The sequence below is a fragment of the Oxyura jamaicensis genome, chromosome 8 (assembly GCF_011077185.1).
Source record: "Oxyura jamaicensis isolate SHBP4307 breed ruddy duck chromosome 8, BPBGC_Ojam_1.0, whole genome shotgun sequence".
In the NCBI taxonomy this organism is placed as follows: domain Eukaryota; kingdom Metazoa; phylum Chordata; class Aves; order Anseriformes; family Anatidae; genus Oxyura; species Oxyura jamaicensis.
In genome coordinates, this window is record NC_048900.1 from 11,393,901 (window position 1) to 11,420,186 (window position 26,286).

At 45.3% G+C, this 26,286-nt stretch overlaps 1 protein-coding gene across 1 annotated transcript; it reads right to left on the bottom strand.

The window, feature by feature from the left end:
* FAM20B (FAM20B glycosaminoglycan xylosylkinase) lies at nt 1-24,798 on the bottom strand. The gene is made up of 8 exons (XM_035333971.1): nt 24,735-24,798; nt 17,388-17,917; nt 14,609-14,695; nt 12,174-12,283; nt 9,789-9,960; nt 7,116-7,307; nt 5,480-5,539; nt 1-3,722 (listed from the first exon to the last, which is right to left on the bottom strand). Exons 2-8 carry the CDS (start codon nt 17,762-17,764, stop codon nt 3,491-3,493), a joined length of 1,230 nt encoding a protein of 409 aa, XP_035189862.1. The 5' UTR covers nt 17,765-17,917; nt 24,735-24,798; the 3' UTR covers nt 1-3,490.
* Between the last annotated feature and the right edge of the window lie 1,488 nt (nt 24,799-26,286).

The window sequence follows — 26,286 nt, forward strand, 5'->3', positions numbered from 1 at the left end:
AACAATCCATCAGCGTTGCTTTATTAAAACCTTTATTCACACAATGTTGCTTTATGCGGGATTTGACCCTGGGGGATACAAGTAGAAAGTCATGATTGCATTCCGTTTTCTTATTAGCAACCTCCATTTGTGCAGCTGCTCCCAGGGGCAATCCTCTGACAGCTCCGACAGGGGTGTCTGTTTCAAGCATCTTGCTCCAGCTGCCACAGCAAATAAATTACCTTCTTAATAAATTATTATTTTTCAGTTGAAGTTTGTTTGGCAAGACACACTCCAGTTCATTAGCTGCTGGAAGAGGAGCTGATTTCAGTGGTTCCTCCAGCCCGACTGCTGCCTTCGGAAGGAGGAGATAAATAGCAGATGGCTGATGATACTCTCTTTTTAATTAGTTCTTGATTTCTGTGCTTCAAGCGCTCTGATATTACTAACATCCACAACATAACCATTTTGTAACATCTGGAGCCAGCGAATTACAGTGTGCACAGTGAACAAGAATTAGAAGCGTCATGAAACCTCATCGACAGACAGCGTAGCACCTGCCTCACAAACAACAATTTTCAGAGATTCAAGCAGACTCCGTTTTGCATCTGGATGTTGCTTCTTATTTCCTTTGCAATGGTTACAACTGACTTCAAATTTCTCAGGGTTCCTTATTAAAGTGAAACAACAATCACTGCCAAAACACCCGTGATTACTACAATGCCAAAATCTTCCTGATTCTGGGTAAAAGAGGAATTGATTCTTTTTCCTGCTGCAGAACACCAAGCTCCTGCGGTGTTTAGAGTGACCAGAAGAGTCAATATGACCGAAACAAACAAACAAAAAAGAAGGAAAAAAGCACCTATTTCCTGCTTACTCCTAAATGACGATGCTTGACTTCATGCCCTTTGTTTACAACTAAACCAGTACAGTACTTTAAATCTTTGACATTCATACTGGGGGAAAACTTATCCCCAAATGGGATCTGACTGCAAGGTTCAGCTTAGAAGCCCATAAACAAGCAAAGCATAAGCCTTGGACATTCATTTCATAAAGACAGAGGGCTTTTTGGAATTTGTTACTAAGTCAAACGTGAATCATCAGCAGTGCTGAAATACAAATCTGAACTTCAAACTTCCACAGAGCCTTCCCAAAATATTAAGTGCTCATGATTTTGCTCAGAGAAAACAAAACAAAAAAAACTTTAAAATACTTCAAGCCGCTCTCATGTGCGTCAGTCTCCCCTCTCATGTATATCACCTTGAACTTTTTGGGAAACAAGTTTATGCCAAAATGGCTTAGTGTGGACCTATTCTGCTTCAGAACAAAAGCATTCACTCACCACCAGTTACTCACAGCACCTCCCAGCCAGTGAGATGTGACTGCAGGCCACAGGACGTGCCAGCCCAGGGCACTTGGCGCTGCACGAAGGGAAGCCACCAGGCACCATCCACACGGGCTAAATGCACAAAGGACCAGGGCTTCTTAAGTTTGTGTTACATTGTCCAGTACAGCCACAGAGGCACCAGTTTAGCACCAGTGTCCAAAAGGCTGTCTGTGCATCAGTCCTGACTAGCAACACCAATAAATAACTCTGGCTCCAATCCTGACTGTGGAGTGAGTCTGTGATGTAGCCAAGTCCAAAAGACATCTAGAAGAACATAAAAGCCCATTTCAGGAGAACAGCTGCATTCTACTTTCAAGATATTCTGCTCAGAAAATGACAAAAAGACATCAACAAAATAAAACTACATTTTAAAATAACCTCTTTCACTCATACCTCTTTGATCAGGTGTGGCAGCAGGTGCAAGCGCCAGTAAACAGCTCTTCATTTCATCTGCCTGCCACACTGCTGCAGAGGTGGAAAGATTTTGACAGACACATCAAGGAAAAGGTCTTAAACTGACATTTTGCTGCTCTGGCTCACAAGTCCAATAAGATATAATCAGGGAAGTGATATGTTCCCTTACTTCTAAGGACCATACTGTGTGAACTGAAAATTGATGTAAAGTCTTTAAATTTGGAAACCTGCTGAAGAAAGTGCTTCCCCTTCTAGAGACAGATTCAGACCTACCACGATGTGACAAGTTTCATGGCCACAAGCTCGTCTGTGGTGCAGACTGATGCAGTGCTGAAGGATGACAGGACTAGCACAGATGAGTGCTGTGAGGTCACCCCAAAAAGCCAACTCGCACAGACATTTCCTCGCCTGATGGTGAAACCATTAGGAGTGAAGACACAAGGATGAACACCCCGCTCCGTCAGAACATCCCAGTGGGGACTGCAGGAAGCAGCAAAGCAGAAAAACTTACTGGAAATGCTCACAGCTTCAGAGCTCAGCTGTAAGATGGGCCAGGTAGAAGGTGGGACTGAAAAACTGCTGGCGTTCCATGCAACGGCAGCACTGAGCTGGGACTGCAGCATCAAGCAGCATGAAGCTCTCTCTGGGGGAGTTGATGAGAAAAGAGTATGGCTCAGGGTTCTCTCCACTCTTCAGGGCCTTGCCCATGGCTCTTGGTTACTGGGGAAGTCCAGCAACACGTCCAGATTCTCCAAATTAAAAGGGACATGCAGTAAGCAGCAGGACTTCGCTAAATGGAACCTGGTTCCAAGGTGGTTCCAAGGACAGATTCTGTCCTTCTCAGCTACAACGTAACAAAAATTTGGTTAACACAGCAACAGGACTGCAAAGATATTTCCTCAACTCAGATCAGGTTCCTTACCAAGGGAAAACAGTGACAGGACATGTGGAAACTTACTTTAACCCCTTAACTATCAAGTGCTATATAACCACCCTGTCCTCCTTTAAATCTCCAACCTGTGGATATATCTTTGATAGGACTTCAGTGATAACACTGAACCTTTATCACAAGTGAGGCAACCCCCTTTCTCAGCTTTTTATTGAGGAGAGGGCAGCTGAGCAGCAGAGGTCCCCTCTCCCACCCCTAATGGCATTCAGAAGAACATCCCACCCCCTGGGGTGGGGGCGCAACTCTTCAGTCTAGTCATTATTTTATTCACCACTTCCTCATTCTCTAAAGAAGCAGTAAAATGCCTAACCAGCTCACAGCTGATTACATACAACCCTGAATCAGACAAAAACTCACACAACCGTATGTGGTGAAGAGAAGGGGAGTGGACCGTACTGTTCACCTCCGTTTCACCCCTCTAGAATCAGTCCACAAATTAGTGTCCGTATTCCACGCACTTCCACCAACACCAAGAGCCATTTTCATCCAGTGCAACGTCCACTGCCGGCAATGGACACACCGCGATGGCCAAGATGCCACTACGGGTACTGAGCCATCCAAGGCTCAAACTTCCCACCTCTCGCTGCTGTCAGCCCACGGTAAAAGCCAGCGTCACCTCTGTTTCTCTGGCTCGGAAGCTTCCTGTTCATTTCAGTCCATCGTGGCCACAGCCTGTCAGAACTGATTGTGCTGTTTTTCTATCGCTTTTTTTGTTTGTTTTTTTTTTTAAAAAAAGGAGTTTCATCTGTGGTCCACTACAATTACAAATGAGACAGTGTCATCCTGTCTTCCACCAGCACAACATCTGGCCCAAACTGGTCTGTGCACTGCTTCACTGTAGCCAGAATGCTGAGAAGCCGCTGGTCTAGGGCATCCAGATGAGGGTCAGAAAGCACTGGTGAGATGGGGTCATGCGACATGGCAGTTTTTAAGGCAGACTTCAGTACTCCATTCTTCAGGTAATTCAGTCTGTTCCAGGTAGAAACCCGGATGCTGCAGAAGAAAAACAAACACATCATCATACCACCGTCCGGCTAAAGTCCCGTCGGCAACACCAAAAGCCAGCCTCTGGAAGGAGCCTGTAACATCGTGATTTTGTCTAAATAGAAAGGAGTTTATCACAAAAACAGTTGGGGGGGGGGAGGGGGGCCAGTTATAACCACAGTGTAATTTTTATGTTATACAGAAACACTTTCAGCTCCTAGCAAGGAACTTCTTAAGCCTTGAGGCCTTCTGGACAAAGTTCAAAACAGAAAGAAAATAAACAGTCTGTCTGTGAATGCAAAAACAAAACTCACGTTACCTCAGGAAGAGCGTAACTGACCAACAGTTAATCACAATGGACACAAGTCACTCAGCTGAACTTCCACAGAAAGTGAACATGGCAGTGATCTTTCTGCTTTAATTGCCATTAACTTTGTCATGTTAGCGTATCCAAGTAGTCTTTTCTGTGAAGTCTCTTGGGATCTTTCCTTCAATTTTTGTATTTTAGAAACATTGGTCTAAACTCTGTGCTTTTGAAGGCCTCCAAAGAAACAAGCAATCAAAGCAAGTACAATAAAAATAAACCAATAGTTAAAACTATGAAAAACCAATAGTTAAACCAATAGTGTAAACTAACAGTTAAAACAATTAAACTTGTGACTTCTTATATGGCGTGTGCCTGGTATCACAAAGAAAGGATATCTGAAAAGCAGAGAACTGCAAAGTCTGTTACATAAACTTCTAGTTACGTCTGGGAGAATGTAGATGAGAAAGACTCAAAAAGATCCTCATAAAACAGGAAATTAAAAATGCATTCAAATAGAGGAAAACTAAAGAATTTGAAAATCATTTAATTTAATTGTTCTCCATGTGGCTTCTGCAAAAACGTTGCAACATGTAGGTCAGGTGTACTGTAGCATGCATAGAGGCTTGCTTGGAGCAAGCAGGGGAGTGAGCACTCAGACCTTCTGCAGAGTTCCCAGGTTTCCCAGGCTCTTTTTTCCAGGCTGAGGAGTTCAGGAGACAGAACCCTCCAAGGACAGGCTCAAGGAACTCTCAGCTAGATGCTCATTTTGGAAGGTTTAAAGGAGTTCACATTATCTTGAAGTAACAGATGCAGGAAATAGATTTATCAGTACTTTTCTTCCTGGTATTTGTATTTACATGTTAATGAGAAGTTGCAAGGGCCTGGTGAGAGAGGGGCCACAGAAAACAGAAATCAACAGCTTGCAGGCACTAAAAATAAAATGAGCAAAGACCACAGCTCACATAGCCAAAATATAAACCAAATCCTGCAAAAAACTACAAACCTCTCTTTGAAAGCCACACCCTGAGCAGTGCTATAGCCCAGTTGAGAAAGAACACTTGGAAATGGAGGTAGTTAAGTTGCCAGACACGTTGAGTCCTTAGCTTCTGTCAGGGAGAACTCAAACTGCGATGTGAACTTTTATTCAGCAGGAGCTGGATGGAGACTGCATATGCAAAGTACCTGTCATACTGACTAGGAATAGATTTGACCAGTGACCTGGAGGTGAGACTACTTCCTATAGTCTACCGTCTGATTTACTACATTAATAAAAATGTATTTCTGAGCTTCTTGAGCACTGACAGTACATCAAACACATGCGGTACTTCAAAAACAGAAAGCGCTGTGTACCTGAGTGAGTATTTTCAGGTTGCCAGAAGGCTTCAAATTTAATTGTATTGCAAATCTAAGAACAGAAATTTCATAAGTAAAGTGAACAGCATCCCTGAATTTCACTTACATGCAGCACTGATAAAGAGGAGCTAGAATGCTTCTTTCATCCAGGGCAGGGTTTCCAAAGCTGAAAAGCAAAATTAAGAAAAAAAGTGAACCAGTTGAACACTTAATGTTGTTCTCATCATCAACAGACTTGTAAAGAAATCAAAAATCAATGCTAGGCAATTTCATGCTCCAAGAGCTTAAATAATTTAAATTAAAACATAAACAGGCCATGACAAATTAGAGATATAACTCTCAACAGCATCAGTTAACGTACCAGATAAATAGAAGTAACACCAGCGTACCTAGTTCTTTATCAGACCAAGGCACCTTAGAAACAAATTTCAGAGGAGTTAGGAAATTGGGCTCATCTTGCAAAGTGGGGGAAAGGAGTAGTTGGTATTCTGGACACTGAGCATGAGTCTTGCTTTTCTGACACAGCTGGACAAGGAATGAATGAAACAGTGGCCGTGTAATATTTTAGATGGCCAAGTTTAGATCAACAGTTCAATATACAAGGTGATCAAGCTTAACACTTCATGATCACACTTTCTAAGGGTGGCCTGCCAAAATAATTTCATAGTATTTTAGCCTTCAACTACATACATGCCTTTTTTTTTTTTTTTTTTTGCCAGTTTTTGTAGAATCGTAGAATGACTTGTGTTGGAAGTGACCTCAGGGATCATCCAGTTCCAACCCCCTGCCATAGGCAGGGACACCACCCACTAGATCAGGTTGCTCAGGGCCTCATCTAATCTGGCCCTGAACACCTCCAGGACATCCACAACTTCCCTGGGCAATCTGTTCCAGTGCCTCACCACCCTCTGAGTGAAGAATTTCCTCCTAACATGTAATTTTAATCTTCCCTCTTTTAGTTTAAAGGTGTTGCTCCTTGTCCTGTCTTTGTCTGCCTGAGCAAAAAGTCGCTCTCCATCTTTTTAATAAGCCCCCTTTAAGTACTAAAATGCTGCAATGAGGTCACCGTGGAGCCTTCTCTTCTGTAGGCTGAACAGCCCCACCTCTCCCAGCCTTTCTTCGTAGGAGAGGTGCTCCAGCCCCTTGAACATCTCTGTGGCCTCTTCTGGACCCGCTCTAACAGCCCCACATCCTTCTTGTGCTAGGAGCTTCAGACCTGGAAGCAGTGCTCCAAGCAGGGCCTCACCAGGGCAGAGCAGAGGGACACAATACCCTCCCCTCCCCTGCTGCAGCCCAGGATGCAATCGCCCTTCTGGGCTGCAGGCACACACTGCAGGCTCATGGCCAGCTTTTCATCCACCAGAAGCCCCAAGTCTTCTACCACTTAAATGAGTATAATTCTGGGGCAGGTCTGTGATAGAAGGAGAGACAAATAAACCTTTAAAAGCTGCTTTTGATAAATAAATTGTACTGGCCTACTTTGGAAGTTTCTGTAGTTAGACGAACACTTAACCCAAAGCAGGCACAGCTATGTATCTAGACCACACAGTAAGTACATCAGCCCTTTAAAGGCCCTAATATTTGGTGAGTAATTTCTAATAAGAGGGAAAGCTTTAGACTTTTAGCAAAAATGTACTAATGGAAAAGTAAGTGACAGAAAGAAAGAAAACAGAGATAGAGCAGATAGATGTGTGCCCTCATGCCTACTGAGGCCTGGCCACCAGGATTTCCCTTTTCCTCACCTTTTGGCGTTATCCAGAAGGATAAGCATACTGGCTCCTTCATCATCCTGAAAACTCTCGTAGTGATGCCGGTCAGCGTTCCCAATCAAATAGTCAAATATTGCAGTGTCAATGATATCAAGCAGACGGGGACCCGAGTCGTAAGGTGAAGTCTTCTTCACAGCATCACAATAGCTTTCATCATACTCCCACCTGCAGGCCACCAAGAGAAACAAAACCAAATCTTCAAGGAATGCTCACACCATAAGTACTTCCAGCAGTCCCTCTACTCAACTATCAGTGCTTAAAGGAAAGTTAAATGCAGCAATCAAGGCTGTATAAAAAAGAAAGAGCTAGACAAAAATGTTTTATTAGAAGAGTAAAACCTGTATTAACACCCTAGGGTATGGAGCTATAGCTTTAGTACAAGGTTACACACCATTTGCCTACAGAAAAGGTCAGAGTTTGCTTAATTGCTGCTCACAAGGCAGCGGTGGTTGGGCTGCCTCACTGCAAGATGTCCATTGTGACTCACCTCCCCTCATTTTCTAACTAAGGACTTTGAGTATCGTGTCTATTTCTACTGCCTTGATCAGCTGCCACCAGTCTTGCTTCCCAGCAACCCTCTGATCTTTTTTTTCTGCCTACTGTACATAACCTCATTATGGTTACTAATGACTTCCACTGGCCTAAGGGCCCCACGTGTTCATTCTCTTCCACTCACAGTTGCTTCTTTCCTCCCCATTTTCCTTTTGGAGTCTCTCACCTTCTTCTCCACTGGCAAGATTTCAAGCTTCTCTTTCCTTTCCTCTTCTTATACACATAGCCTATGCATGTACCTGCAGTCTTACAGCATAGATGTCATGTCTCAATTCTCCAAAGCTAGGATTTTAAATTTTTTCTCATTTTCTTCTTTACAGTTTTCAAAGCTATTCACCACCACCACCAAATCAGCCAGATCTTTGGCGTATATCCTTTCCATCTGTCTACTTAAATAACAAGTGCATCTATAACATCTTCCATGTAAGGACTGAAACAATCCTCTGCAAAATAGCAGTTAACTTGGAAATGCCTTAAACCATCTGTGAATTGGAAAGAAAAATAGAGGAAATAAAAGCTGGAGAAACTCAATGATATGCTCAAAATCACACACAGTTATAAAAGCAGAGAAAAGATAAGAACTTTACTAGAACTGTCACATGCCCCACCTCATCTTCTAGAGATCTGGACTCTCAGGTCCAATATCCCATCTTTTCTCCAGTTATCCAAATCAGAGTGGCAAAAAATTACCTTCTCAGAAATCTCTAGCTTCCCCTTTCTTTTGCATCCAGGTCAAACCTGCATTTAACTTAGAGCACAAACCCACAGGGCAGAAGTCTCAGAATGTGCTCTTCCTTGTACTTGATACACTTCCTTTATGCTATATCCCTCCCTCCCTCAACTGTTTCTCTTTCTCTTCTTTTACTTTAGATCAGTACTTAATATTCTTGGAACAATTTGTCAGATATACTATGTGCTCTTCTCATTTTTCATTCAGTCCTTCAAGACAGATCTTTCTCTGACATTTATTTCTGATCCTTAATATCATATTAGCTGAAGACTTCAAAGGTCAGGAATTTTATCTATCACATGTCCATTAAAAAGTACGTAGACTAATTACACTAGACGATTTATGTTCAAAAGGCCAATTCAGGGAAGAGTAGAAGTAGCGAGACTGGGAGAAAAAGGCCTACAGTTATTTTTCCGTGATTATCTGACACAGAAAAAGGAGAGCAAGGCATCTAGACCTTTTAATTCTCCTGATGCCATAGAAGTCAGAAGTGCAACACACTAAGGTTCAAAACAGGACCATGCAATCCCATCCGAGCATAAGTTTAAAATACAATGTGTATCATCAAGTCAGCGTAGGCATCAGGGTAAACTCCTGCATAAGCAGGCAGTGTGCGATGAAAAACAGTCCTTCAAAAAAAAAGAAAACACCTCCACAAAATTCAGTCCATTCATTACTGCAATTGACCATGTTCTAAATTCAGCTGATCCTGACCTGCTGAAAACGAGATAACGTTTACTGCTCAAAACACAAGCCATACATTTAATGCTCTAAAATAATTCAATGAAGCCTTTGGACGAAACTAAGAACAACTACATCACTGGAAATCAATGGAAATCTTAGATCAAGGACTAAAAACCTCTTTCTAATCACTTGTCCAGGATACAAATTTGGAATAATTTACTAAGGTCCAAACCATCTGTTCTGGTCACAACAAAAACATCTGCAGCCCAAACTCTCTGACACGCTACATCTTTGTACAAGACCCTAGATCCTACGTGTGCCCTCCACAAAAGCATTCTTCAGATGCATGGTCCCCAAGCACTGATGGTATCAAAAGGAGGTTTAGCAACACAGGAATCTTGCATTTTCAGGGCTTGGAGTGATTTTATGGTGGAGTTAATGTACCAGACAAGAAAAAGGAGGACAGCACTTCGTATTGTGGAAAACAATAAAGATTTCTTTCTTGCTCATTTTCATTTAAATCGCACCCTAGACTTTTTTACCTACTGTTTTATCAAGAAAGCTGTTGGCAAACTCTGGATTTAGAGAAGACTTGCTCCTTTTAATTAGCCATTGTATTGCGAGGACAATTCTAGTACAGATTATCACGTACAAAGATTAACCCTGTCACTATCTCATACCTGGCAAGTTTGCCTTCACGGTAAGTCCTACCCCAAGGGTGTCGATGCTTCTGAAGAGGCCAGACATCTGGTAGCCACAGAGTCACTGACCCCTCCATGATGTCCCCATCTGCACAAGCTGGTTCTGTTTCCCGACAATAGTAGCACTTTCCATAGAAGCAAGTGTTATTACCTTAAAAAGGAATAAAAACAGAGCAGAACTTAATTTGAGGGATGACAACTGAGACTCGGGAGCACGCTGCTGCAGCAGAGCCTCCCCTGCAACAGCATTTCACTGCACCTGACCTCACACTTCCTCTCTCTAAGAGGGAGAAGCTCAAAAGGGATTAGACAGACATCCATTCATTCAAAGCAACATTAAAGACTAATACTTCAAGGTGAGAGTATTTATATTTTCTGATGTTTTTATCACGCTGAGAGATAATACAACACTGCACTACCACCAAGTTTTTTGTGATCCCTTCCTAATCCTCCGGACCTCGACTCTGCAACCTTAGCACTGCTTGTTTAACGTGCTTGTGTCAGATTTCACATTTTTTTTTGAAAAAGTTGACTGTGAAGAGACAACTGAAAAAAAGATTAAGCAGAACACAAATGAAGTTGGAGCCCTAAGACTTGCCATACAACTCAGCTACTTGAGCTGACCCAGCAGGAGAAACAAGCCAACATTCTTAGGGCCCAGAAATGCAGCTCTGTCAGAAGTTCCACTGGTGTCTTCTGACAGGAGAGAAATGATGAAGCCCAGCAGCCTTTAGTCCATTAAGTGCTATGTAGCCTGTGGGGTAAAATAATCTTTGTAGTCTGGATTAACTTCTTTAGCTTAACCTGTTCTGCCACATCCTCCTAACCTGCCTTTGCCTGACCCCTGCCAAGTCAACTCCAGTTCAATTCTCACAGATGTTCTTCCAAAACATTCTTCAACCATGTCTCACTTCCTTGCAACACCTCTTATTCCCTGTCCTTTTTCCTTCAGCTCTACATCCAACATCCTCCCCAGACACCAACATGTGCTTCTCACTTTCCATTCTTACACCGTGGGTCCCAATCTCTCATCACAATCATCCACATCACGTCAGCCAGCACTGCTTTGCAGTCCCCCATCCAGAACTGGATCTTACGCTCTTCGCATCCCACTTGGACAGCTGGAGGACATCAAGCAAATGATCACTTACAGTACTGAACTTGCAGCCCACCAGATCTCGATTTGCATGGGCAGCCCTGCAAGTCTCTCTTCCTATGAATGGCTTACAGCAGGTTTAGCATCTAAGATCCTAGCCAGAGCTCTAGCAAATCTATACTTTGCATTCATGAACTATTTTTCCATCAAAACTTCAGAAACAGAGTCAAATTTGGGTTGATAAGATATCCCCTCCCAGTGCGATCGTCAGTTCTGATCATTTCTTTGGTTTATGCTCTGTAGAACAACAGGTTCCAAGGAATCCAAGGAGAGGCAATGAAAAATCTTTGGAGCCACACTTTTCAAGTCAGCATTTGTGCTAGAAAACTGCTTAGTTATTTTGGCTGAAATGAGAAAAAGTAAAGTCTGCCTGCAGCAGACACCCAACCTAAATGCAAGAAGTTTGGCAAGGCAAAAGTACTCACTTCTCAAAGTTCAACCTTATAAATGAAAGCGTTAAGCAAACTTAGAAGGTGAGATTACCAGCAGTGTTTGTAATAGAAATATATACAGACACATATATCACACAGATCAGCTGTAACGAAGAATCATCTCTAAATTCTTAAAAAAAAAAAAAAAAAAAAAAGAGTGGTTATTAGGTATTTTATGAAAAGCCTGAAGGATTTAAGGGTGCAGGCTGAGTCCTTTGTTGGTGCTTAATGACCAGCTGGTAGGAGCTCACATGAATTCGCATTTGGTCCCCTTCACAGCATTGTGACTGTAAACAACATAAGGAAGTTCTGACACAGCTATGAATGCTTAGCAGACTGACGTGGCACGAACACCACCTAACACCAACCAATGCGCCAGCTCTGTAAATTATCCCAAATAACCCGTGTCAGCATTAAACACAACTCCGTTCTTTTCCTTTCAGGCCTAGTAACAAACATTTCTAACAGCCTCTGACAAAAGAAATACAATTTTTACTCAAAAAACCAACCAACCAACCAAACAAAAAAAACTCATCTGTAAGAGCAGCATTTTGGAACAGAAAAATTGCAGATGAAAAACTACTTGGAGAAAGCAGTCCTCCTCCCCCCCCAGCCGGGGTTATACAAGCGTTAAGATCTCTCTTGGCACAGAAAGAGGCTTACCAGCTTCCTGTCTGATAGTTAACTGTTCTCTAACTGTGTTAGATTCCCACAGCTCTTTTTTCCATTAAACAGATTTTTCTTTATTGGACTGCACAATCCATGGAATCCACTTACCTACAGTCATGAAGGTGCCCAGAAGCTGCTCTGTGGCAACCGGTTTGATCTCTGTACGTAGATTCACAAACCGGCCAACCACCAGTGGAGCTCGTCGGAAACCCAGAATTCTGATTTGGGGTAAGAAACAAGCAAACAAACAAAACAACAAGGGGAGGGGTGAGAATTAGCAACACAGGCAGCAGTTTTAAATTAAAAATAACCGAATAATGCATTTTCTCTGTGGCACTGGGTGAAATCAAGATGATCTGAGACCAGGGAATAAAGCTGGAATGTAGCAGCAACCTCCTCACTTCTCCAAGGCAAAGTAAATAAACCCCTCTTTCTGAAGTGCCTGGGTGTTCAGTTGCTTTATAGGCCATCAGTGACACTCCTTTATTAGACTATTTAGACTCCTTTATTAGACTAGCAACACAGGATGAATCATGCTCCAGCTCTGAGAAACCAGACCTTATGCCAGAAGTATCTATCATCTGTCTTGTGAACAGGCTCAAACATATGGCCTCTGGGCTGGTCACCTGTGAAGATCATTCCTAATTTGTGGAAATTACAAGCTGATAAAATGTTATGTATAAGCCCAATTCAATCTCACTTGAAAGTAAACAACCTAGGAGTTTAGAATGGTAGAATAAAACCACGTCTGAAAAGTGACTGGAAAAAATGGTGGGAAGGATAATCATCAGACTTACAATCACGAGATCCAGGTGCTACTCTCAGGTCTGCCACAGTCCCAACTCTGTTACTGTATGCTTGATACCCATTTGGTAGTCCTTGCATCTCGGACTCCTTCCCCTTTTTTGAAGGGACAATCTCCATTCCACAGCAATACTGGCAGTCATTCCTCGATAGCTACAAGGCTGTTTATTTTTTTTCAATATTTAACAAGCAGGTCCCATAAGCATAAAATAATTTTAAGGAAGGGCTCCACAAAATGTCTGCCTGAACAACCATGTATGCATGAAAACAAAGCTCAGGGCCAGTACAGATACACACAGTTTGAGAAAATGCAGGTGTTACAAATAAATGCAAAAATCATATCCAGAACACCTGTCCCTGTAGTTAGTTTCAGGCCCACGGGTGGAAGTCCAGTCCTCAGGATAGCACGGCCTCCCCACCTGTGCTAAACACAGTATGATTCAGGTCCTTCTTGAAACAATAGCACTCTGGGCCAAAATATGCAACAGTCATGATTAAAACAGATGCACATGTATGTTATATATGGACAGGTAATTTTTGCTAGGTATTCTTGAAGAATACAGAGGTATATATACAAGAAGAGAGGAAAAGGCCTCCAAAAAAAACAAAAAGCCAAAGAGATAACAAGGAAGAAAGAAGAGGAAGGGGCTGGACACTGGGATGGGGCTTTGAATTGCTGTCTTACAACGTTTGGTCTCAGCTTTTTCAAGGAAACCAGAGTCTGTATTTTTCTGGAAAACACAAATGAGCAATAGACATCTGGCTCCATTTACATTTGTTTGTCCTAATACACACAGGTTTTGGCTCACCGCCTGAAGATTGCACCAACAGCGATGGGAATCGCACAACTAGTTACCACCAAACCAATTTCCATCACCCATGCAATGAGTTCCACAGATTAGCTAGAACCAGCAAATGTACCTTTAACCACCTACAAATTCACTCACAGTGAAGAGCCTCTTATTTATGTACTGAGAAGGGAAGACTAAAATTAGGTAAACCACTCTATTATTTGTCCCTATTGCCTTGACCAAGGATTTATGTCTCTTTGTCTCAGAATTAACATCTTCAAATATCTTCAAAAATCCAAGGTGCCAACATCGTCCTCTTATAATGAGGAGACCAAGACTACACACAATTACTCAAGATGAAACTGCATCTCTAACCCATGTTTCACAACTATTGATACTCAGTGTTTAGTATCTTCCATCCTGTTCTTCCTATGTACTGTAATTTTGGATTCTTTTTTTCTTTTTCCTGGTAATTTCACCTCCAGCTCAGGTCCACAGAACAACCTCCGTACCCGTGAACACAATTAATAGATAAATAGCTGCTTTTCCTCCAGGGTGCACCAATTCATATTTAGAACTGGAAGTCTAGACGCTAAACTTTACTTTTAGCATAGTGGACATTAACCTATCACATTTGGCAGTTCAGACTCTTGCACAGAATTTGGCTCACTCTTTCTTCCAAATATGATATAACAGTGGTTTCAGTGCTTATTTTCCTTTCCAAATATCTCATAAAAATCCTTAATGTTAGAATCTTGCCAGAACCTTGCAATGCACTTTCACAAAAAAAATAAAAACATCACTTTTACTTTTGGCTTCAATGTGACATATTGGCAGGTCAGAAACATCTCACATGTGAGATGTTTTCTTCGAGGGACTCCTTTTCCTCCCACTCTGAGAAAGAGTTTACCAGAGACAATAAAACCATGTAATCCAATAGTTGCATACCTATCCAAGTGAAAGGCTGCCACTTCTGCGTTGTGTCTGTCATAGCCAGCATATGGTTCTCCTTCCACTACATAATCCCTGGCATATCTGTAATTGAAGTAAATCAAAAAAGTGATTCATGCAGGATTTCCATCGGTTTTGCTGTTCAGAGAAACAAGTACAATAAGTACTAAGCTAAACGGTCTCTGGGTCACTTTCAAAATGATTGCTTATGGGAGAGGGAGAAATTAGGGAGATTAAATAGTGTACAGACTACTGAAGTAGTAAATAAGGAGGCAAGGTCAAAAATTTACAGTGGTCTCAAGAGCCTGGGAAGCAGGGCCCATTCAAACTAATGAGTTCTAAATCAACCATATGCCAAGTCACATCTAAGAACAAAGAACACAGACCCAGCTACAGAACAGGGGCCTATTTATACTGGAAAGCAGCAACTCTGCAAATGATTCTGGGGTTAGAATAGATTGTAGATTAACAAGACAATACGATCTGATATTGTGGCAGAAACGTCAAATGCAATCTTTTGTAGTTAGAAGATCGGCGAGTGTGAATCTGAGAATAACGGATACAGAAAGTCCCTTTCTTTTGGCGAAGAAAAGACACAATTAACAGCAAGAAATAGGAAATTGATACTCTACAACAGCAGCAGCAGCATACCATGGTGAAGTGTTAAGTTCTTTTTTTTTTTAAATAGATGTTACTTAAATAGTCGAGGCAAATAAATATTTCAGAGGTTCATGACATTTGAATCAGGTCTAGATACTGCTTAGGAAGCATAAAATACCACAATCAGTACTGAGAAAATGAGTGAAATGCAACACACTTACATAAAGCAAGGCCAAATTAGATTACCTATTTTCTCATTTCTACCTACAAATCTAATTGTGTAAACTGGATGATTTTTCAACAGACTTGGGGTTCAAGCAGAAGCAGCAGTAGTGTATGTGAAGCAACAGGGCTCTGCTTTGATGTTTTAACCCTTTTCAGAGAAGATCTCTGGGGCCAGACAGTATTTCATCAGTCTGAGTCTCTGCAGGGCACCTCAAGAAAGCATTAACCAGTGCTGGATGCTATGCAGTTTTTGGAAGGAAGATTTGACAGATTGCTGCCAAATCTGAAATTACCTCCAAACAGGCACTTTATTTCACCTAACCCATTGGCATACAATGGTAGCAACCATTAGGCATATTAGCTTAAGCTAGATTTTGTGTAATTCTGAAATAAGATAGCTACCAAAAGAACACAGCTTCAGAGTCAGGTCTTCTGCATGTACTTACAGCAGGCTTTTGAAAGCAGGGTCACCTTTTGAAAGCTGCAGAGCTAAAACCGATCAGTAAAACGCAATCAACTTCTTGCTTCCATGCACAATAGGCATCTAGCACCTCCCAAGGCAAAGGTGACAAATCAAGAGAATCCATTCTTTTCCAGCCAGTAAGCTCTCTCAAAAAAGGTTGGTTAATACAGCAGCTTACATACACCTTTCAGGTCAAAAGCTGAAAGTTAAGTAGAGTCTCCTGCAACGACAGAACAAGACTCTACCTCCACGTCTAGATATTCAGCAGAGAGCACAAGTCTATCAGCACGGCTGCAGCCATACTGTCTAGCACTCCTAGATACCGTCTAGCACTCTATAAACATTCCCAGCAGCACATCTCCTTGATGGAGCGTAGTCAGTGATCGCCTGCACAGACATTCCACTATTGGAGTGTAATTCAGTGCTTGGTGAACCTCTTTACAGCGCTCACTTAGACAGAAAGCACTATGGAAATGCCACGTCTTGTTATGGCACGTATTGGATGAGCTGCCTGCCATACCACCAACACTCCGGTGTGAAAGGTTCACACAGTTAAACACTGCTGGGCCCCACAGCGAAGCTCCAGCCAGGCCAGTAACTGATCGTACAGAAACAGGAGTGCGAGTTCAGGAAGCGGAGGGCAGATGTTTTTCCTCGTTCTCTAATCACTCATTAACATGTCAGAAAAACTTTGTAATTTTTCAGTCCGACATCCTTTGGAGAGAGATGTACTCATTCCGGGAGGACAACGCTTCACATTTGCAACGCGCTCCCATAAAACACCTTTTTACATCTTTTTTTTCTTACTTTCTTTTCCCCCAAAGACAAACAGTTCAAAAAGTTTTATAAATGTGCTCAAGATTTCATAAATGTCCAATCACATCAAATTTCCCTTCAGATCATTGTAAACAGAGGCCTTACCCAGGAAACATCCCTACCTGCTCATTCTTACTTTGTTCCTCCAGTACTCACTACTGCCAGACAAGAAACTCATGAGTTTTCATTCTGAAGTACCAAGCCATTTTTACAGCCTACATGTAGCTGCACCAGACATCCAGATCTACTTTTAAGAGCACTGTGAACTTTCCCTCCTTCCCTATTTTTGAGCTGCATTCTCTCACGGCAGTTTTTACTGAGAAAAGTAGGCAAGACTCATCTCCACACTGCCAGAACCGGCACTTCCAGAATCGTGAAGATACTGCTCAGAAACAAGTTGATTTAAGCAATGCTCCCTCAGGACTGAACACAGTGATTATTCTTTCAACCTGCAGCAAGGCTGATTCAAGCACCAAAGCTGTACAGCCTGACACACAGCTGGCACAGCAACCTAGTGTTACCAGGGGACCAGCAAGGCTCTGTATTGTCTCACAAGTAACAGAATGACCTTTCCATTTGTGTGCAAATTTGTAACTTGGATTACTGCAACAACGTGGAGACAAAGAAATACATAAAGCAGTTATTAACTCAGCCGCTGAAGGCGGTATTTACCTCTTGGGTTTGAAGACAACCTTCTGTCCTCCTTCAAGTATTAGCAAAGCTTTCAGCTGGGTCCCTTTGTATCCCACGTCAGCTTTTATTATTTTCTTCGTTGACATGGCGTGCATAACAGCCCCTAGCTCGGGCGTCTCCTCGGGATACACCTCCCGGGGCACCACCCACTGGGCTGCAATCTCCCAGGGGGACTGCAACGTGTGGTCGAGGCGGGGGTCCAGCTCTATGCGGAGGCTCGCCATCATGCGGTGAAAGGCGCGCTGGTCCTCCCGGTTGGCAGCTGAGGTGTCCAAGTTGTCAATGAGGAAAACTTTTGTGAAGATGAAGATAACGAGGAGGATGGCCAGGAGCACGACTCGCTGCTTTAGCTTCATGGTGACTTGCAACCCTTCTCCCCTGACCCTTTCTTCCAAGAGTTCCAGGAAGTCTATCGGAGAGCAGGGTGAGGAGGGGGATGTTAGTTAATGAATTCATTCATTACTTGCATTGTAAGAGAGAGATGGCCACTGAAGCATCTTCTGGAACTCCTAAAAGGAAACAACACAAACTTAAAGAATTGTCTTCCCACAGATCCCACCAGGCTGAAAAATCAAGTCTGTTCTTGGAATATTAAGTCTGGATTATCCACACTCGTATCCTAAAGCCCACGCGTTTCTGTTAAACCACGTGTTTTGCTGCCTCCCCGTAGCCTCTAAGTGATCGACAAGGGGAAATTGCCTGATAACATCTCTACGGAGCCAAAATCACAACAGCGTGTGTTGCTAGCTGCAACTACAACGTATGAGACTTTTGCAGAGAATTACAGTGTAAGTCAATGGCTCCAATTTCACAAACTCCTTTCCATTAATAAGAGAACCCGTGATCTCCAGTCTCCTAGAGATTCACCACTGAAGAGAGATGGCCCAGGTAGATTCGCTAACACTAATCAGCAGCTAGAATATTTTCACTGCCTAGTTCCTGAAGCTATAAGGACTGAATTTATTGCATTTCATTTGCAACCACTGTAATTTACTCATCTTTTCTCCATTCTCAAAAAAAAGTGACATCTTTACTCTCTTGTGGTTAACTCTACATCTTAGGCAGTCAACTGTAAAACCAGTAACCACAAAAAATACACAAAGTGTCTGTAACCTCAACAACAAATTAACAGGAAAAAACATGAAACACTAGCACTGTAGTCCCAGAAACGTCACCCAGAACACAGAGCCACATGCGCTTCTAAATTTACCTTGGGCTGCAAGACGTGCCTCAACAAGTCTTTGCCCGTAAAGTTTTACCATGTAAGGACAACATAACACCGAGTTAAACAACTTCATTTCAATTATGAGGACAGGAATTATCTCCATACTATCAACAGCAGTAGCTAAAAACCAAGTGGAAACAGACACTATGGCACATCTCTGAGGAGCACCCAGAGCTACGAGAGATTTCTCTTTGCCCAAGCTGTGCTAACCATGCAAACCCCAAATGGCACCCTGAGCTGTGGTAGGACCAATATAGGAAAGCTTTCTCATGCGATTTAACAACAAGCGTATAAACCAGTCATTATTAATCATGTCACTGGAAAAACAAGCTGCGTGGGTTAAGTTCATTTACCAGCAGCAACCAAAGGACAGCAAGCCCACGAGCTGCTAGCCAAACACAGATGACAGCCGGCTGAAGAAGGTGCAGCCGCGTGGATGCAGAAGATGCATACCTGCGTGGACATCGTGCCCTGCTCACACAGGTCTTAAGGGGTGCAAAGGCGCTGAGGACCTGCAGGCACTGCAGAGGTGTACCTCCACTGAAGATGGAGGCTGTGCCAAACGCTGAGGCACACCCTTTGACTTTGAGCAAGTCATCAGCGCAGAAGCAGGTTTGCCACGGTGTGGACACCAGTATAAAACCACATGCAAGCTAAATAATGACTTCACAGCACCTTAGACAAATTTGGAGTAGGCAGACCCACCCTCCCTGCCAGCGGCCCCCCCCCCCCCCCGCTCCCCCCGCGCCACCATCAGCATTCGTACGGCCGGCAGCGAGGCAGTTCAGTGATCCAGGCTGCACACCCATCTAACCACCGACCGCCTCCTTCTGTCAGTTTTAAGCCAACCCAAAGAGAGTGGCTCTCAAAGAGGGCTCCCCTAACGGGAGATGACGCAGCAAAGGGGACAGAGCCTGCCTAGGTACGGAACGGCACTGCTGTCTGCACCGCCGCCTGCGGGGTGGTCCCGTGCTCCATCCATGCCCAGTGCTGCTGGCAGCCTAACGTGCAGTTGAAACCACAGCACAGCAAAGTGAGCAGCTGAGCCATCCGTTAGCAAACCCGTTACAAAAAGCCCACCAACAGGGACAAGGAAATTCTGTGACCAACTGTCAGCTCTTCTTATTTTCACAATGACCTTTTCCAGCAGAGCCACCAAGCTGAGCACAATCCAATGTACAGGTGACAGCCTCCAAAGCTGTGAGAGGGTGGCTCTTGGCCCAGTTTACCACCTGATTTTTTTTTTGCCCTCCTTCAGGTGACAGCTCAGTGCAGTTCGGCCCTTCCCAAGCTACACATTTTGCCTCTTAAATAGTTTCTATAAGGCCCGTCTACAGAGGCAGGGAAGAAAGTGAAAGTCTCACGGCAGTGAGTTAAGAGTGAAAGGTGAACAAGAGGGTTAACGTTAAGAGCAACCACTTGCAGCAACATAAAAACCCTCTGAGGGGTAGTGAATAGGGTGAAAGAAGGCTTTAACCGAGCCCTGTGGTCCTGAGGTATCCATGAGGTATTAACTTTAATCTACTGGAAAACAAGCGCTTGTACCCATAGTGAAAGACAACAAGCCAGACATTTATACGGTAATTAAAACAGATTATTGTTCATCTCAGTTCTGTTGAGGCAGCCCGTATTTCTCCACGCAGCACGTCAATTTGCATACTGCAAGCATGACGAGAGGCACAGATGAGGAAGATGTAGCTGACCTGAGAGCCCTATGTTCTAGAAATAAAGAAAAATCCTCCCAAGAGAAGCCAAAATAATGATAATATTCTTAAATCTAAGAAAAGAAAGCAGATCAAGCTACAACCGTTCCCTCCAATCGTAATCTGATTTCATTAAAACCAGCAATTCTATCGTTTTGAACACCGCGGTTGACAGGATCTGCTTTCATTCATTTTTAAAATCCATCGAAGTGTGTAAGAAGTCCCACAGAAGAACACGGCTCCTTTCAGAACAATTACTCCTTATTATGAGAGATGTATATGCATACATCTTAAGAAAGCCTGACAGTCAGGGCTGGCTGCCTAAAGCACTGGACAGGAACGTTTCTTATCTTGGGAGCTCAAGCTGGGCACCCACTTCCCTAGGCTGACTTTCAGGAATGCTTAGTTTCTCCAGGGGTACTTCGGGGCAGGGGGAGAGGGGAGAATATAACTTGGAGCCACCGCTTCAATCAAAGGCCATTTACTCAGCCTATCCTTTGTGACAGCTCTGAAACAAATTTTGGCTGACGGCCTCCAACTATGTAGATAGAAGTCAGCAAAAGAAATTAAATATTTGCTCTAAGACGTTTCGCTAATTCCCGTAACTGAATCACCAGTCCTCAGCAAACACCTGCCCCACGTTATACAACCACTCCTTGCGTCCCGCCTGAGCCCTGACCGCCAGCAGGTGAGCCCCGTCCGACTCCTCAGCGACAGCTGCCAAAGTGAGTCCTCAGCTGCTTTTCCCCAACATACACCAACCCCCGAGGGTGCTACGCAATCGATTTCACACACAAGCTGCAGAGCCCGCACGTTACCCGGGAGGTGCCAGCATTATGCTCCTGCTGCACAGAGCGAGCCAACAAAAATCAATCCCTGCATGAAGAAGTTTACCATGGAGAGCAAGAACTTGAGCTTTATTGTTTTAAATTCACACGGTTAAGAGTGACAGCACCAGGGTACTGTAAGAAAATATTGACGCAGTTTTGAAAGAAATTCATTTCTTCTAAAAGAACAATTTAATTTCTTTCCAAAGCAAAGCACAAGCGTTTGTCACGATGGACTGACAAGGAGGATTATGAAAGCTCAGGAAGGATGAAGCTGGTCCTGAAACAAGGACAGAGATGGAAAGGGTGGCCACAGAAATAGATGAAATAACAACTAAGAAAAATAAAAAGAAATTTTAAAGGGGGAAATAGGGTGAGAGTAGAACTCCACAGAACAAAGGACAGAAGAGCCCAGGACAGTGGCAAAATAAGGGACAGTGATAAGCTCGAAGGAGACCCAGAAAGGAAAGAGTTCCAGAAATGGAGAGGGGTGAGAGGACAAGGCAAGGATGCCCCCACTTAATAAATAAATAAATAAATAAAATTAAAAAAAAGGAGCAAAGGGGCTGAGTAGCCAGTCAGTTCTACATCACGGCCACAGGAGCAGGGGGCGTATGAAATGATGCTAGATGGTCTTTAGAGAAAAAGGCACCAGAGAAGGAAAAGCCAAAGTTCCTAGAAGCCAAACAACTTTTAAGCCTCCGACCAGAGTGAACAACCCAAGGGAGTAACCCCAATAGCTACAGCCCCAGAACCCACACCCTTCTCCCCCTACAGGGCAGCCACGCTTATCTCTCACCAAGCTCAGGCTAACTCTAATAGTGGTGGGGTTTTAGTACTTTTTTTCAAGCTTCTGCTTAGCACTATCTCCAGCTACCCTTACTGAACAGAAAACAGAATCCAGAGTTTGTTGCTTTATCACCCAAACTCTACCTCCACATCACAAAAATGCAGGGAAGAAAACACCTCCCTCTCTGCCATCTTACCAGGCTTCTGGTCAGCTAGGAAAATCAAACAGAAACAAACAACCGTGCCAGCTTTTCCGTAGTGTAGTCAACTGCCAGGTTTGCCCAAAAAACCTTTCACTGTCTTGTCAGGCTATTTCCTGATCAGTTTTGTCTCTCGTTACAGCCAGGTCTTTATTCTCAGCAAGTAACACATCTCCAAGTCAATACCCAACCACCAGCACCTTCTAAATATCACGGTGGGGTCACTATGCACACGAGCACCTGAACGAAAGCACACCCACTGGCACTGAGTACCAACAGCACAGCACTTTACTCCCAGGTCAAAAAGCAGCATGAAACTTGCCTGCTACAAACAGCGGCAAAATCTGTTACTGGCAGCAGCCCACAAAGTTAGCAGAGGACCATCTGAGCTGCCATCTCACAAAGACTTGCATGCAACACAAAAGGATTTTGTTGTGCTCCAAGTGACAGAAAAGGTCTGAGTGGGGGCAAAAGTCTGCTCTGTCAGCGCTAGGACACAAGAAATCATAGTTCAAGCAATGACAATCTGATATAAATATGGTTAAGCATGCTCTAATTTTTATTTATACTCATGTTTTTTCTTCCTAACCACACCTATGCCCTTTAGGATCTCCTATGAAAAGGTCTTCAGAAGTTCTCCATTAAATCTCAGAAAATGCCTTGAAGAAACAGCGTATAGAGCAGTGACATTTTCCTCTTCCTAAAGCGTACTTCAGCCTCACCAGATCGATCGGTCTTCCTATCCTCCCCTCTCTGGCCAGCTCCTTCGCAGCTCCTGCTTTCTCTCCCTGCATAAGCCTCAATATTTCAGCCTTTACAGCCAGGCTCCCACAGAGCTTTGCGTAGATTCATCAGACTCATTCTGTCACTTCCACTCTCTGTATGCTGCTTTGCGGACTAGTTTAGTAACCCAGTGCACAAGGCTTCGTGTGTATTTGCTTGTCTGCTTTTTCTGTTAAAATCCACGCTATCTATAGGCAAAATCTTAGTGACAGTCTAGGCTTGAACTTCCCATGCACAACTGCGTCTCCGCATGACCGTGAGAGTATAGATAAAGTAAGAAAGATCACAAGCACTTGAACCACCACGTTATGCATGCCTGTAGCTGTGAACACCAGTAACTGCCTGAGATATTTCTGTACTGAGAGCAACAAAATCATTTTGTTCACCTGTCTGCCCACCTCACTCCCATCACATTCCTCAGCGACCCACCACCTAAATTTCTGCCACGTTTGTCAGAGGATTACCTCCGTGAGCTTTATGGAAATACCCAACCAGGTAGAGCACAGAAAACTCATGAAGCCAAGGGCAACCCAGGGCATCTCCTCGAGCTGTCCAGCAGCTGGCCGGCCACTTGGCAAACACCACCACCGGACAGAGCTGGCTGTGCAATGAGGAGGGGGCAGCCAGGGACACGGGGAGCAGTCCTGGGGAGAGGGGAGCAATGAAGGGTTTGGGGGCAGGTAGAAGGCAGGCACGAATTGCTGTGGTAGGATGTGGCAAGCGAGGCCACAGGAAACCAGGCTTCATTAATTCTCCTCGCAGAAAAACTTTCCTTCAAGCACGGTTTCCTATGGAAACAAAGTTTATATAATCGCACTTTTCACTGGCAAGCTTTTGGAACCGTCGACTAATTTCAGACATATCTGAGAGAACAGTAGCCGTTTTTACGTGTTTGGTGGAACCTGGCAGCTGGGCGGAGCGGGGGGAAGGCTGCAGCGCTAGCTCAACAGTTGTCTGCTCGCCTGGGCCAGCTGGGCAGGCAGCGTGCACACAGCTGGCAGGGCAGGAGGGGACAGGGAGCACAGAGGGGTGGCGAGGGGCAGGGGCTGAGGTCACCACGACAGAGGGTGCGGGGACCTGGTCAGGAAACAGAAAGCCTGTTAGTTTATCACCGTCGGGGAACAACTACCCCTCGCCCGGACCCAGGGCACTGGGGTCCCAGCCGGGCGTGTAAGGAGGCAAGTGGCGGTGTTTTAGGGAGCTTCATCCAGCTCGGAAGCGGTGGGGAAACGCAGCGGTACCCGCTCTCAGCTGGGTGTCCTGACGCGTACTGCAGCCGTGTGGCAGACGGGCACCAGAAACGCAACCGGGGGCTGTGCGCTCAGGTCACGTTTAGCGACACAGCCCGGTTCTGCCCCAGGGGCGGCAGGCAGTGGAGGGCAGAACCGGCGCAGGAGAGGCGCTGCCGCCGAAACCGAGCCGCCAACGCGGGCACCGCGCGAGGGGCCGAGGGGCAGCGCAGCCTCCCTCGGCTCCGGGCGAGCCCTCGGGGCACGAGAGGCGCCGGCGCCCTGCCCGGAGGGAAACGAGGCGGGGCAGCGGCCCCGGGCCCGCACCGAGCCTCGGGGGGGGGCCGTGCGCGGGGGGCGCGCTGCGAAGCCCCCAACGGCCGGAACGGCCCCAACGGCTGTAACGGCCCTAACGGCCCCCCCGCCCCGGGGCAGGGCCGTGCCCGCCCCCAGGTGCCGCCGAGCCACGCAGGCAGCGGCTCCTCAGGCCTCCTCAGGCCCCTTCAGGCCCCATCAGGTCCCGGCCGCCCCCCGCCGCCCCCTCCCCTGCCCAGCCCCAGCCGCACTCACCCCGCCCGGCGGCCCCGCTCCATGCCTGCCGCCACCGCCGCGACACCCCCCCCCGCCGGCCCCCCAACATGGTGCCGCCCGCCGGCCCGGCCCCGCCCCGCCGCCAATGGGCGGCCGCCCCGCCTCCCCCGCGCTGCCCGCCGCCCAATCGGCCGCCCGCCGTCGCTTGGCCGAGGAGACGCGGCGCGCCCGCTCATAGGCCGGCGGCTGGCGGCTCGCTCCGCCCTCCGCCAATGGGAGCGGCCGAGGGAGCGCCCACCTGCCGCCGGTCAAGGGGGAGGGTGGGGGGAGGAAGGGGAAGGGGGTTAACCCTGTCGTGCCCGGAGGCCCCCGAGTCCCCCAGGATGCCCTATAGGGGCGGGGGGGGGGTGTATGACGGACCCCCCACAGCACAGAACGGGGTCACAGAGCGTTGCATATGTTATATAACAGTGTTACAGTCCTAAAAGATCCCTCTTTTAAAGTTCACCTACGGCACTACCTCACCTACAGGCTGTAACACACAGCCCCCCGCTAACACGAGGCTGTGACACACACACACACGGGGAGCCCAACTGCCTGAGGTGGAAAATAAAGGGATATCTTTCCAGGACTCTCCCCTCCCCGCCTCCATGTTTAGGCCGAGGAATTAAAACCTTTTTTAAAAACAAACAAACAAAACCCAACAACTTTTTGGAACACCTTTGAATAACCGCGGAGCCCATTTATGGCTTCCTGCCCAGAGCTTCCGAGCACCCCCAGCAGCCATCTCCACAGACACCCGACGCGGGGTACTTTTCTGAGGGAAGGACGCACGTATACACGTACACACAAGAGCAGCTCCATTGTTAGAGGCTGCAGCCCTGCTAACTCCTCAGCAAATTAAAATTTTAAGCCCCACTACAATTATGGCTTTCATTATTAATTAGCACATCAATATTTCAGCACCGAGCACTCGGCTACAGCTATAGAAACGCTAAAGTTCGAAGTGGCCGAGCGGTTGGGTTAGGGATAAGCTGAGGAGCTGGGGATGGCGGCTGATGGAGGACCATGAGGGGACAGCGTTGTGACAGGCCACCATCTTGTGAAGCTGGAGGCAGAAGAGCTCCGTTAGCTTTGCTACGGAGGCAGCAGACTCCAGAAAGATCAAGAGCTGACAGAACCAGGGCTACCAACACAATCTGAACGGGTCACGGGCAGCAAGGACCGTCGGGGGCTGGGGAACGAGGCCTGACTGGGGAAGAGCAGGTCAAGGACGGCCTCCAAAGCTGGGGCTGGTGTGGGAAGGCGGCCAGAGAGGCTGTTAAATAATTCCATCTGATCCAGGAAAATCTCTCCACGCTCAGAAGAAAAAGCTTTAAATCAACATACACACTGTCACCAGATGCTGCACAGATCTTCCTGTTCAAAGAGGTGTGTGATCCTGGCAACAGACTGAAATCAGGTTTATAAAGTACAAATGAAATTCCTGAGTCGAGAACACCACTTAGACCCAGCAAAGTGTGTTGAGTGTCACTTTGCAGAAGACATCTATATAAAATAGAACAAGCCACTGGAAACAAGCTGAAGTCAC